The sequence below is a fragment of the Echeneis naucrates genome, chromosome 2 (genome assembly GCF_900963305.1).
Source record: "Echeneis naucrates chromosome 2, fEcheNa1.1, whole genome shotgun sequence".
In the NCBI taxonomy this organism is placed as follows: domain Eukaryota; kingdom Metazoa; phylum Chordata; class Actinopteri; order Carangiformes; family Echeneidae; genus Echeneis; species Echeneis naucrates.
The window spans coordinates 1,994,194-2,008,765 of record NC_042512.1 but is presented as its reverse complement, the minus strand read 5'-3'; the positions used below and the strand labels follow the sequence as shown (position 1 = coordinate 2,008,765).

General features: G+C 41.4%; 1 protein-coding gene and 1 non-coding gene across 2 annotated transcripts in view; both read left to right on the top strand.

Moving 5' to 3' along the window:
• Positions 1–4,743: 4,743 nt before the first annotated feature.
• LOC115053713 (NACHT, LRR and PYD domains-containing protein 12-like) overlaps positions 4,744–14,572 on the top strand; it is a gene marked incomplete at its 3' end in the record, with an annotated part of 135,820 nt that continues 125,991 nt past the window's right edge. Inside the window, exons 1-5 of the mRNA XM_029518516.1 lie at positions 4,744–4,754; positions 6,832–7,002; positions 7,191–7,411; positions 7,502–9,290; positions 9,824–9,997. Of these exons, the coding sequence (XP_029374376.1) occupies positions 6,872–7,002; positions 7,191–7,411; positions 7,502–9,290; positions 9,824–9,997 (2,315 nt within the window). The remainder of the gene's footprint in view (positions 4,755–6,831; positions 7,003–7,190; positions 7,412–7,501; positions 9,291–9,823; positions 9,998–14,572) is intronic.
• On the top strand, positions 14,353–14,423 carry trnag-gcc (transfer RNA glycine (anticodon GCC)). Its single transcript has one exon. It is a non-coding gene; the product is annotated as a tRNA-Gly (tRNA).

The following is a 14,572-nucleotide window of genomic DNA, read 5'->3' as shown; positions in this document are numbered from 1 at the left end:
GTTCACCTCCAGTCCGGATCCGGAGGATTCAGAGAGTCCAGTCCTTAAACAGGAACAGGAGGAGGACCAGGTACCAGGACTGGAGGAGACCAGGAACCCTGTGAGGCTGTTTCAGGTGAAGAGTGAGGATGAAGAGATGAATGAACCGGCCAGGAGCTGTGATCCACAGAGTCCTCTTCAACCAGATCCAGATCCAGAGGAAGAGGTCTCAGACTCCTCTGATACTGAAATCAGTGAAGATGATTATCATGAAACCAGAGTGGCCCAGTCAGATGTGAAAATAGATGAAGGTGATGTAAATGTTAGAAAATGTGACAGCAATGAAAAACTCATCAGCTGCTCTGAGTGTGGGGAAACGTTTAAAAAAAAGTGGGATCTGAAGATTCACAGTGTAGTCCACACAGGAGAGAGACTATTCTGCTGTGATGTTTGTGGGAAAAATTTTTTGCAGAAGGCCAATCTTAGGTTTCACATGGTAGTTCACTCAGAAGAGACACCCTTCAGCTGTGATATTTGTGGGAAAAGTTTTAAACGAAAGAGAAGCTTAGACATGCACATGGCGGTCCACACAGGAGAGAGACTGTTCTGCTGTGATGTTTGTGGGAAAAATTTTTTCCAGAAGGCCCATCTTAGATTGCACATGGTAGTTCACTCAGAAGAGAGACCATTTGGCTGCTCAATTTGTGGCAAAAGATTTAAGCGACGGGATTGTCTTAAATCACACATGGTAGTCCACACAGGAGAGAAACCCTTCAGCTGTGATGTTTGCGGGAAAAGATTTAAAGTAAGGCGTAACCTGAAATTACACATGAAGGTCCATACAGAAGAGAAACCCTTTAGCTGTAATGTTTGCGGGAAAAGATTTAAAGTAAGGCGTAACCTGAAATTACACATGAAGGTCCATACAGAAGAGAAACCCTTCAGCTGTAATGTTTATGGGAAAAGATTTAAACCAAAGAAAAGCCTTAAATTGCACATGGAGGTCCATACAGAAGGGAAACTGTTTGGTTGTGACGAATGTTAAGAAGAAAAATGCCAAAGTGGCTGACTGTAGGATCTTTGCTGGTTGACCAAAAGTAAACTGTAACATTTTTGGTCTTTTTTTTTTTAACTTTTGCTTTGCTGTTTTTTGTCCTTGCTCATTTGTGTTTGGGTCAGTGACATATATACCAGAAAAATGGGTTTTGTCAAAGAATTTAAATAAAATGCATAAAAAATGTTGACTTTTGTTCTACTCACTCTCATCTTCATAGAAACAATTTTTTTTTTGGATTTTTATTTGGAATCAGAAATTATGTGACAATTTGTTGTATTATGCCTAAAATCGTCATACGCTGTGACATGAAAATAATATAAACTGAAAAAAAAACCCTGTAAGTTACTCACTTTATCAAAGTCATTTATCCGAACTAAACTGTCATCCATTATAGTTTTGTGAAAATGAATTAAATTTGAGTATTTTTTACAATTATAAATTTGATATATTTTGCTGTAAAATTCTAAAAATATTTGTGACTCTGTGATACTGTTTTCTATCTATTTCATGAACATTTTCAGATTTTGTCATTCATAAAAGTATGTTATTTTCACATGTAGCAGACTCTGGCTGGCAGAAATGAGATCCACAGGTCACAGTAAGGTCACAGGGATGCTCTGGTACCAAAGAGAGCTCATGAAAATATCACTTGAACAGAAAACAGGAACCAAACAAATGCCTAACACCAACTGTAAAGATTCCAGAGTAATTTACAGTTGTCATACTTCCATACTCCCCCACAGGAAAAGGATAATTTACATAAAACCCCCACAAAGGGACTCTGAATTCAGGTGGTAACAACAACTATCACCTCCCACCAAACAACGTATAAAGGCACCTTGGCACCCCCCCACACACACATTTCTTTACTTGACTGTATCTTTTATTTTCGTGCCGATGAGACAGGCAGGAAGTCTGGCTTTAAAAAGGCAAGAGAAACCAGTATGTTTTCAAACTAAAACAGCTTTATTTCCCCATCTGAGAATTGAACCCTGGTCTTCAATGAGACAGGCGGAGATACTGTCCACTGTCACTTTGAGGAAAAACAAACAAAGAATAAAGTCATTTCCTCCCAGTTTCTCCTCCAGGGATCTTTTGTGTGTGGTGAACATGACAACCACTAAACTACGGAAACAAGTCCCCTGAGACATACGTGACCATCAAGGAGCTTTAAAACCCCATAGACTTCAATACACTTTGACTTCATTGTCCAACCACTGGAGCCTCCCCCTGGTGGTCATTGGATAGACTGCAGGTGGAAGTACTTTTTAACCAGCACATCTACTTTCATTGAAAATATATGGTTCTTAACTTAGCAGATACAACAATAACAAAGTTAGATAGATAGATACTTTATTCATCCCAGATTGGGAAATTGCAGTGTAACAGCAGCATTACACATCGGGAATAAAATATATAACATGAATGCATCTGGGTGTTCAGTCAGTAGTTTGGCAGCGGTGGAGCTGATGACTTCACAGGCTACCGCTGCATCAGCTGACGGGGGGATGTAAACAGTGATAACAATGGTGTACGTGAACTCCCTTGGTAAATAATACGGGCGCATTCCTACAGCCAGCAGTTCGATGTCTGGGTTATAGAGACCTTCCTTAATGACATTTGGAAATGATGTGTCCATCATCCATGTGTCCATCTCATGGTGTGTCCATCAAAATAACCCCCCTGTCTGCACGGATTCTCTGAAGATTCGGCTCTACTCGACTGGACTCGGTTTTTTTCGACCGAAAGAGAGAATAATAAAATGAAAGAGGAACTTTGTCATCCAAGGAATAAAACCACAAATTACATATTTAAAATAGCATTCAAAGTACTTTAACCCAACATTATCTTGCTTACCTGCACTAGAAAACGCCATAGACCGGCTAACCTGACTGCAGAAGAAAGTTTCAGAGTGTCTTCCAATGGCTGATTATTGATCTGTGATCAGGTTATGAGTTATAAACACCGATCACCTTCAGGTTGGTGCAACAATCAATCAAATATGCTGCTTTCTGGGTCTTAACATTAATAATAAGAACAAGTGTTGACAAAAAATGCTGTTTGTGACATTCACATTAGAATTCCAAAAATTAAATAAGATAAAATAAAATAAATAAAAAATGCAAATTGATTAAATCATGTATTTTGAAAAAATTTATAATTTTGAAACTATAATTCTTCATCTACCATGTTTTGTTTATTTTTTCCTCTTTTTTTTCGTAATGCTTATGATATTTCATGACATGTTTAACAAACCATTTTTATAACTTAGAATGTAAACATAAATTGTGAAAACTTCAGTGATTTAAGATTTACTATTTACAACCATTGATATTAAATAGCAGGCAGCGTCTCAAGTGTTCTTCGGACAGCTATCTAAAAATATTTACAAACCAATCAGATTTCACAATAAGGTGCTGCACAAATGATTACTTTATCCGAAACTCACTATCAATATCTCTGTCTTTCTTTTGCTGCTGTCCCTCCAACATCTTTCTCCTCTCCCTCAGCAACCAAATGCTGATTGTGACTCATACTTTTTTGATTGGCTGACGTGTTGCATTTTTCCACCAATAGGAAAGGGGGCGTCACGTTTCTTTCTGTTTGTGAGCGCTTTCCTCTTTTTTATCCGGCGGGACAACAAGATTCAGGAAAGAGCAGAAAGTATGTCGTAAATTGTTTATTGCTCGGCCTATCAGCAGGTTTAAATACTGTACATAGTTTTAAGTCCACACTTTGGACACAAGTTGAAATGGAGACTCAGTGAGGCTGCGTCTTCTTGTTACATCATCTTAAATGGGATGGGATAAAATATGTCACAGTTACACTGACAACAGAGGAAACAGACACACACACACACACACACACACACACACACACACACACACACACACACACACACACACACACAGGGTCGTGTGACTTCCAGTAACCGCAGCAGCTGAGAGGAAAAGTGTTGAGAGTTCAGCCTCCATTTTGAAGCTGTCGGAGCAGAAGCAGGGAAACTGAAGGCTGAGGCCGGTGAGTGTTAACATTATTATTATTTCACTGTCAGTTTGTCCCTGTGGACTGTGGAGGGACGAAGACTCACAGTGGACTTCTGTAACACTGAGACACTGAGACATGGAGGTCAGAGTTCACTTTGACGAACAGAGAAAAACTCCAGCTGAGCTGAGAACAGACCGTAATGTCTGATAGTATCAAAGGATGAAGGATCATGTTATTGTCCCATATTTTCCGATATACTGTCAGATATACACTCACCGGCCACTTTATTAGGTACACCATGCTAGTAACAGGTTGGACCCCCTTTTGCCTTCAGAACTGCCTCAATTCTTCGTGGCATAGATTCAACAAGGTGCTGGAAGCATTCCTCAGAGAGTTTGGTCCATATTGACATGGACTTCAAAAAATGTGTGTTTTCTTTTGTCAGTTTGATCAATCATTGTTTCCTCTTAAGTAAAATTGAGCTTTTACTTTTTTGCTTACTTATTCAATCATGAAATTTTTCCTAAAGAAAAATACTAAACTAAATGCAAACCAAACAATTGAGGGTGTGTTGGTTTCACCATGTAGTGGACAGATAGTAGAACTTCATCACATCCTGTTTGTTTCTCATCAGGAGGAAGAAAACTGGTTGGGTAATGAAAAAGTGAAAAACGAGCAGCCACATGTTTTTTGAACACACAAAGCTGTAATGCGTGTAAATCAACCTGAAGTGAGTTCAGCAGGAGAGAATCTGTATATTTCTGATCAGCAGGATCACTGTGATCACATTGTACTTGTTCATTTAGAGTTTATGTTACTTTTGGCAGCAGTTTGATTATAATCTGAGTTTATTGATGGAGGTTCCTCAGAACTGGTCAGCTCTCTAAGAGGCCTCTGAACTCAGTTTGACTTCAGTTTCCTCGGTTCATTTGTCTTCCAATACATTTAGAAACAATAAGAAACAAAGGCAGCACTTTAATATGACCAGTTTGTTCAGCACAAACTGTTTGATTTCTCCACACTGTGACTGATTTAATGCAAAATGTTCCCACATTGTTTATCACCATCTAGTGGACAGATAGTAGAACTTCATCACATCATGTTGGTTTCCTGTGATGAGGAAGAAAACTGGTTCAGTAACATTAATGTCAAATCTTTCCACATTATTCCAGATCAACGATGAAGTGACTATAATGTTTTTAGGAAAATACATTTCATTGTTTATCACCTCTTTCCAGAAGGACACTGATTTAATACATGTAATATTCAAGGTATATGTCTTCTAAAAACATTGTCTCAGTTCTGTTGCTTTTTTAAGACTGAAACCACAAAAACGTGCAGTTTTTTTAAGCTGAAGACAGTAGATGAAGAGAGATGTCGGTTTAAAGTTGAAGCAAACGACAAAAGATACAAATACGAAACACTTGCCCATGGACATTTATGTTTTGTCTTCTTTCTGCATCATTTTCCTCTTTGACAATTAATAAGATATATGAATAGTAGACATTAGAATTGAATATTGAAATGATGAAGATTTATTTTTTGCAAGGTTTTTTAGATGGACACAACAAATTAATCTTAAGTGATTTTTTTTTTTTTTAAATCAACTTTCACGATGAGGGAATAGGGTTCAGGTTAAGTGATTTCCTTGAACTGCTGTGCCGTGTTTCTGTTGAGCAATGACAGAACAAACATGTCCTTATTGGTCTGAAACCTTGAATGAACTTGGCTGAAAGAATTTAACTCTTATGGGCAATATGCAAACATTGCTGAACACCACAATATGGATCACAACCTTACTTTTCAATATTTAAATTCAGAAATAAATATATGAAAGTCCAAAACGGACTCATATTTCAAACACCCCAAAATAGCTGCAGACTTGAACTATGAACAAAAATTACAACCTCTGAACCAAAAAAACAAAACAATAACTACAACCAAAGAATAATGTGGCTGTGTTCATACCATGAAATTTGACTGTATACTGTATAAAAACAGTTTTTTTTTAAACAGCATCACATGATCATTGATGTGAATTCATCTATTACTTAATCGGAGGTGACAGAACCCAACTTTAACCCCTGAATGTACAGTATACTGCATTTTCCACTTTCCACAGTCACGTGAAAGTACATTCCTGATAGCAGCACCAACATTGTCCGAATTAAATACACGAGTGATTACAGTCTGCTAGACCTACTATTATGTTTAGTAGGGCCATACTAGCCCTCATATCTGGGACAGACGTATGATGATAACATTGATTGAACAGCTTATGTTACAGCTTCAGCTGGTGTCTTCACACCATCGATTTCTAAGAATTGCAGAAGAAATGATTGAAACTGATGGGCCATAACGTTAATCGATCATATTGTTGAGTTATCCAGGACACTTTACTGTTTATGTGTTGAGAAACATTAACAATATAATTAAAACTGACAGTGAGGAAAACACTGACAGGCAGCGGGTCCTCTCCAGTCTGCCCAATGACTGGCCTGATTAAAATGAAAATAAAGAAATAAAAATGTTGAGCGATGTAGCGGTTTGTAGTTAAAAAATGATAAAGAAATGCAGAAAAGCAATGGAGCTTCCGTGCTCCTGAGTACTGACACGCACGCTACCCCTGTAGCTATTGTAGCTATCAAGGTAGTGCCTTGGAGCCACCTGTCAACTCAAACCAATCAGGTGACTCAGTCTGACATAATCAGTGACGTCAGAGGACTGTGTGTGTTTGGATTTGCCTGGTATTTTTGGGTATGTAGCTTTGGAACAAACTGTCCTGTTTCTTCTTTGTCTTCTGTCAGTCAGAAAGTGTTTCCCTCTCAGACCAACTCCGTCCTGAAGATGGACTGTAATGAGAAAGAGGAGGCCAGATCAGAGTCTCCAGGATCAACCGGTCTGTCTCTGAAGTCTGACTGGTCCAAACAGTTTAATCCTCCAGGCTTCAGTAATGAACCTGGACCCTCAGAGACAAAGTAAGAGACTGAGAATAAAAATCTGTTCATAGATTAATATTCATGATCCTGAATCATTAGTGCGGATACAGGAAGACACTGAGATGGATCTTCTGGGCTTTGTCACCGGAAACTACTGATGTTTTTCCCCGGCCATTTTATATCAGTCAGATCATGTCAGTTATAAAGAAATGTTTTCACAGAGACAGGAAGAGAAAAAGACATATCTTTGAAGAGGAGCAGCCGTCTCACTGTGCTCAGTGTCAGGACGTCCTGAAGGATCCAGTCTCTACCAGCTGTGGACACTGGGTCTGCAGACAGTGCTGCACCTCACACTGGGACCAGTCTGCTTCTTCAGGAGACTCCTCCTGTCCCCAGTGTGGACAAAGATCCAGAACCAGACCAGGTCTACAGACCAGCCCTGAACAGAGTGAGACTGAACTTCTGACTGACGTCTTTAGTTTTCCATCAGATCCTCAGACTCTCTGTCTTCGGTCTGACGTTGTCTCTTCTCTGTCAGCAGATCGTGTTCTACAGGAGGTTTTAGATCAACATAAGATCAGTCTGAGGACCAGATGTCAACATGTGACTGAAGGAACAGGAACAGGAAGTGGAACCCTCCTCAACAGGATCTACACTGAGCTCTACATAATAGAGGGACAGAGTGAAGAGGTGAATACCCAACATGAGGTGAGGCAGCTGGAGACAACTTCTAAGAAGAAGACCCTCCATGATGCTCCAATCAAATGTCAGCACATCTTTAAAGTCTCACCTGACCAGCAGAGACCCATCAGACTGGTTCTGACCAACGGCGTCGCTGGAGTTGGAAAAACTTTCTCTGTGCAGAAGTTCAGTCTGGACTGGGCAGAGGGCTTGGAGAACCAGGATGTCAGTCTGCTGGTTCTGCTTTCGTTCAGGGAGCTGAACCTGATCAGAGATCAGCAGTACAGTCTTCTCAGGCTGCTTCATGTTTTCCATCCAACATTGCAGAAGATCACAACAGAGCAGCTGTCTGCCTGTAAAGTTCTGTTCATCCTGGACGGCCTGGATGAAAGCAGACTTTCACTGGACTTCACCAACAGGGAGGTCGTGTCTGACGTCACACAGGAGTCATCGGTCCACCTGCTGCTGACAAACCTCATCCAGGGGAATCTGCTTCCCTCGGCTCTGGTCTGGATCACTTCCAGACCTGCAGCAGCCAGTCAGATCCCTCCTTCATGTGTTGACAGGCTAACAGAAGTCCGAGGCTTCACTGACGCCCAGCAGCAGGAGTACTTCAGGAGGAGGTCCAGGGATGAAGAGCTGTCCAACAGAATCATCTCACACATCAAGAAGTCCAAGAGCCTTCACATCATGTGTCAAGTCCCAGTTTTCTGCTGGATCATCGCTACAGTTCTGGAGCACATGTTGACTACAGACCAGCAAGGAGAGCTGCCCCAGACCATGACTGACCTGTACTCACACTTCCTGCTGGTCCAGACCAGGAGGAAGAGGATCAAGTACCATGAGGGACATGAGACAAGTCCACAGGAGCTGATGGAGGCTGACAGGGAAGTTCTTCTGAAGCTGGGGAGGCTGGCGTTTGAACATCTGGAGAAAGGGAACATCATGTTCTACCAAGAAGACCTGGAGCAGTGTGGCCTTGATGTCACAGAGGCCTCGGTGTACTCAGGACTCTGTACTGAGATCTTCAAAACAGAGAGTGTGATCTTCCAGAAAACAGTCTACTGCTTTGTTCATCTGAGTGTTCAGGAGTTTCTGGCTGCAGTCTACATGTTCCACTGTCACACCAACAGGAACAAGGAGGTCCTGAAGGGCTTTCTGGGAAAGAAACAGCAAGATTCAGCCCTGGAGGACTTCCTGATCACAGTCCTGGAGAAATCCTTTGAAAGTGAAAATGGTCACCTGGACCTGTTTGTCCGCTTCCTTCATGGTCTCTCTCTGCAGTCCAACCAGAGACTCTTAGGAGGTCTGCTGGGTCAGACAGAAACCAAACCAGAGACCATCCAGAGAGCCATCAACAACCTGAGGAAGATGAACAGTTATTTTATCTCTCCTGACAGAAGCATCAACATCTTCCACTGTCTGATGGAGCTGAAGGATCACTCAGTTCATCAGGAGATCCAGGAGTTCCTGAAGTCAGAGACCAGATCAGAGAAGAAACTCTCCCTGATCCACTGCTCAGGTCTGGCCTACATGCTACAGATGTCAGAGAACGTTCTGGATGACTTAGACCTGAAGAAGTACAACACATCAGAGGAGGGACGACGGAGACTGATCCCAGCTGTGATGAACTGCAGGAAGGCTCGGTGAGTCCACTCTCATTCTCATCCATCCTTCTGATGTGTTTAAATCCAATCTGATTCAGATGGTTTTTCACTGTCAGCTGTTTGTTTTCAGATGATTCAAATGCTGCCAGAGATAAATATTCACTTAGTTGTGTTTCTAGTGGAAATCCTAAAGACTGATGACATCAGCAGGTATCAGTGACTGATCATCTTCACCAGCTTCACTGTTCACTGAGCTCAACTCAGTGAAAATCAAAACCATAGAGAGCCAAATGTTTTCAAGTCAGCATGGCCTCATAGTCCCTCAGAGGAGACAAACCTGGATGAGGTCCCTGACAGACCGAGGACACATTTTATGTCTTCACCTGAAAATTGGATTAAAACTCAATGTGAGAGAGATGAGAACAAAAGTTCCATGTCAGAGTGAAAAAATTCAGTGAGAAGACAAAATCTGAATCAGAAGAGAAGTCTGAGTCTTTAGTCCTCAAACCCTCCAGACGAATATGTAGTTTCCTCTGTCACAGTGACATATTGTGTAATATGTGTCATCACAGACTTGTTGGTTGTGGACTCTCAAAGACTGAGTGCAATGTTGTGGCTTCAGCTCTAAAGTCCAACCCCTCCCATCTGAGAGACCTGGACCTGAGTCAGAACCACATAGAGGATTCAGGACTGAAGCTGGTGTGTGCTGGACTGGAGAGTCCAAACTGTGGACTGGAGACTCTGAGGTCAGTTCACTGACTGGAGCTGCTGTAGTTTGAATGTTGTGCTGTTGTTTGGATGATGTGTGTTTAGACATGATGGTGACTCAATAACACAAAGATCATTGAGGACATTTCTGATTTATTTATATCAATGATTTGATCTTCATCTTTTATTCTTTACTCAGGTTGAAGAACTGCAGTTTGTCAGAGATCAGCTGTTCTTCTCTGGTCTCAGCTCTGAAGTCCAACCCCTCCCATCTCACAGAACTGGACCTGAGTGTGAACTGCCTGAAGGATTCAGGACTGAAGGATCTGTGTGGTTTTCTGGAGAGTCCTCACTGTAGACTGGAGACTCTGAGGTCAGACTTATGTTTTATTTCTGCTCTCAGATTAATATGATGTTACAGTTGTGGTGACTCTGACCTGCAGACAGGTTTATATTTGAGGGAAAATCCTGCAATAAAACTGCATTTTAATCATTTGAAAATTACCGTATTTTGCGGACCATAAGGTGCACTGCATTATGAGGAGCAATATCAATTAACAGGTCTATTTTCATACATAAGGCACATGATAAAACATATAAAGCGAGGCGCAGTATGTACCGTTATTACAAAAAGTGGTGGAGGTAAGCATACTGCGTTTACTATTCTCTGATTGGCTTATCGTTGCCAGCGACAGCAAACAACCTGAAGTTAGTGGGACGTTGGAACAACGTTGTCTCCCAACATTTGATTATAATTGGATTATGATATAGATTTAAAAATTGGGTTTATGTTAAAAACCTAACGTTGGCTCGACGTCTAATTATTGTAAAGTAACACTGACTAAATGTTGGATGATGGTTGCTCACCAGCACTACATAATTACTTATCTAACGTCTGATGTTGCAACCCATATCCAACCAAGGTTTGAGTCATTTCAGGTTTTTCAAATATTTAATTTTCTCATTAAATCTTCTCACTGTTTGTATTTGACTGTGGTGAAGCTGCTTCCTGTTGGTTCAGCGGTTTGAATTTAAATTTTTAAACTTCTGCTTTCTAAACCTTAAGCTCTGAACAGATGATGAAACATTGAACACTTTCAAGCAGGAACTTTTTCTCCTAAAGTCACATATTTTATTCTTTACTCAGGTTGGAGAACTGCAGGTTGTCAAAGATCAGCTGTTCTTCTCTGGTCTCAGCTCTGAAGTCCAACCCCTCCCATCTCAGAAAACTGGACCTGAGTTGGAACGACCTGCAGGATTCAGGACTGAAGGATCTTTGTGGTTTTCTGAAGAGTCCTCACTGTAGACTGGAGACTCTGAGGTCAGACTGATGTTTTATTTCTGCTCTCAGATTAATATAATGTTACAGTTGTGATGACTCTGACCTGCAGACCTGTTAAATAGTTCAAAGTCAATTTTTACAACAGATTTTCAATCATTTGAAAGTTACATTTTAATTGTGCACAGTTTTTATTAATAATGTTGACAGTCTGAGTCAGTTCAGGTTCTTTCAGGTGTTCTTTCATTTTCTAAACTTCTACTTTCTAAACCTTCAGCTCTGAACAGATGATGAAACATTGAACACTTTCAAGCAGGAACTTTGTCTCCTAAAGTCACATCTTTTATTCTTTACTCAGGTTGGAGCGCTGCAGTTTGTCAGAGATCAGCTGTTCTTCTCTGGTCTCAGCTCTGAAGTCCAACCCCTCCCATCTTAGAAAACTGGACCTGAATCAGAACGACCTGAAGGATTCAGATCTGAAGGATCTTTCTGGTCTTGTGAAGAGTCCAGACTTCAGACTGGAGACTCTGAGGTCAGTAGAGTTGGACTCAGTTCATGTTCCTTTGAGTAATATTGTTTAAATCCAGTATCAGAGCAAAACTCCTGTGAACCTTCAAACTCCTCAGTGAAGCTGTGAGAGGAGAACAGAAACAGATTTCAGAATTAGAAAGAAAGACAGAGAGAAAACAGTCAGCCAATCAGATCAGTCAGAGGACTGTTGTGATCATGTGACCATCAAATGAAGCAGATTCCAGCTGAAGAACTCAGAGATGTTCAGATTCTGGTCCTCGTCCATCAAACTGTCAGATCTGAGCTGAGACTGTTTGTTCTCTGATCAGGTTCATCTGTCACAGCTCTGAGATCAGTCTGACTGAAAGCTGCACATCACTGATCTTCTTTCATCACACTGTCAGCATGTGGTCTTTCTGCAGACCAGAATCCTGTCTGTCTGTCTGTCTGTCTGTCTGCCTGCCTACCTGTCTCTCTGTTTAAATTAACCTTTGGTAAATCATCAGTAAAGTGATGAACCTTCATGACTCAGCTCTTTATCTCCACTGTGGACTCAGAGAAATGTGCTGAGTCAGCAGACTTGAGGTCTGTGAGTTTCCAGCTCAGTGTGTTCACTCCAACACGTTAACATGAGCTGAGAGGAAGCAGCTGCTGCACATCTGGACTGAACAGGACTGAAGTCCCTGCAGGTCTTTATGCTGGATCTGCATCACTGACTGACAGCTGATGGACAGAGTCAGGAAACACTGATGGATCTGCTCTCTTCTTCTCTTCATAGCTGCTGGTGGTGAAGAGGAAGGTGTCTGCTGATGCAGGATCAGCTGCTTCCTGATGATCCAGATGTTGCAGCAGCAGCTTGTCCAGACTCTGGACCATGTTCCTGGGAGGTGGAGAGGAGAGCTTCATCCAGCAGAGACTGACAGAGGAATCAGAACTGGTCTGAGAACAGAGTCCAGTCCACCATGATCCCAGAGACTCCTCAAGTCCTCCTCTCCTCTCAGCCAGCTCCTCCAAACTCCACCTGGGGTTTAGGTTCAGCTTCTTCAGTAACTTTTGGACTGCTTTGGGAACAAGCATTTTTGTATAAATTATAAAATATTTTCTTGTGAAACATGTTGACTGTCGTTCGGCACTGATTAAGCTTTTAAATTGGCCCTTTCTTCACTTCATAAAAATATTGTATTTTTCTTTAATGTTTTTTTTTATCTTGAACAATATTTATTTTTATCCTCATTTGGCAAAAAAAACATTTCAATAAATAACAGGATGCTGAAAGGGCTGAACTCAACAGAGGACATGGCAACAGTTTCTCTTCTGAAAGGACAATTTTTATTCAGTGTACTAAATTATATTTGGTAGAAAAACATAACGTGTGTGTGAGAGAGAGAGATGTGGCCTGTGTGGGGGAACTCATCCTGATTATTCTTATGTTTAAAGCCCTTTGTGGAACTTTTTTTTTTTTTTTTTTTTGAAAGGGGCTGTATAAATAAAAGTTTAAAGCTGTGATTGATTCGTTGGTTGGTTAATTGAATGATTGACTGATATAGTGATATAATACAGTCCAATAATGTCCTAGCGGAGTCGTGCAGCAGACTCTCAGCTCAGTGTGTGAATGTGCTGCTGCTGAACTGGGACTCATGAGTTCCACTCTGAACCAATGAGTCATGAATCATGAGTCTGACTGTGAACCAGTCTACAGTATGTGCTGTGGGTGAGTGACAGCTCATAGCGGGGAGGGAAAGGGAGTGAAACAGCAAACCAGAGCTGCTGCTTTTCCTCCTTCTTTCTATATGAACATGAGCACCATGATGCACACTGCTGTGTTCTCATATCAAGCTCATGTTCACCTTCTTACAACAGCTGACAAAGGGCTCATCTGGGATTTGAACCCCGGACCTGTCACACCCTGAGCCAGAATCATCCTGATTGTTCCTGGAATGGTTTGGTTAGTCAGAGTGTGTCTGTGTGTGTTCTTGTCTCTCTGAGTGGTTGGAAATGAAAATGGAGATCGGTAGAAGCAGATGACTCTGAGGATGAATGAATGTTTCACTGGCAACATCAACAACTGCTTACCTCCATGAAACTGTGTGACGTCACTGGAGATCAAAGACGGAAGTGTCAGAGTCAGACGGAATGGCGCATGCGCACAAAGATGCTCACGCTTGTCTCGCGAACGAAAGAAGTGAAACACAAATCAGCTGTTATTAGACAAATAAATGGCGTTAAATTGAACTAAAACCAAATCTGCTGGTTTGTTCCTCCCACAAACTCAGATGTCCGTTTGCCGTCTACTTATTAAAATGCTTATTTTCCTGCTTTCGCTCATCGTTGGGATCGCGCACCTCGACAGTGGACGAAGTGTATTTGTGTGTGTGTGTGTGTGTGTGTGCTCTCTCTGCTGGTCTGAGCTCTCAGTTCATTTAAATGCTTTGTTGGATCTGTCTGTCTGTATCATGTCAGAAACTCTGAAACACTCTGAACTTCTTTAAAACACGGTGGATTTACTGATATGAAAGAGTCCAGCAGTCCATGATGGATTATTATAGAAAACAGGTCTGCTGACGCCTGGAGATTAATGACGTAATGGTATCGATAGTTAAATAAGCATTGGTGGTTCAGTGGTAGAATTCTCGCCTGCCATGCGGGAGGCCCGGGTTCGATTCCCGGCCAATGCAGAGTAACTCTTTACCAACATCCAGATGTTAGAAACACAGTGCTGCTTGGAAAATACCCTGATAGACTCCAACACACTGTGACTTTGTGAAACAACCAGTGGAGCCCCCTGGTGGTCAGTAGAAGTGCAGCCCCTCTGAGCTGGTGGCAG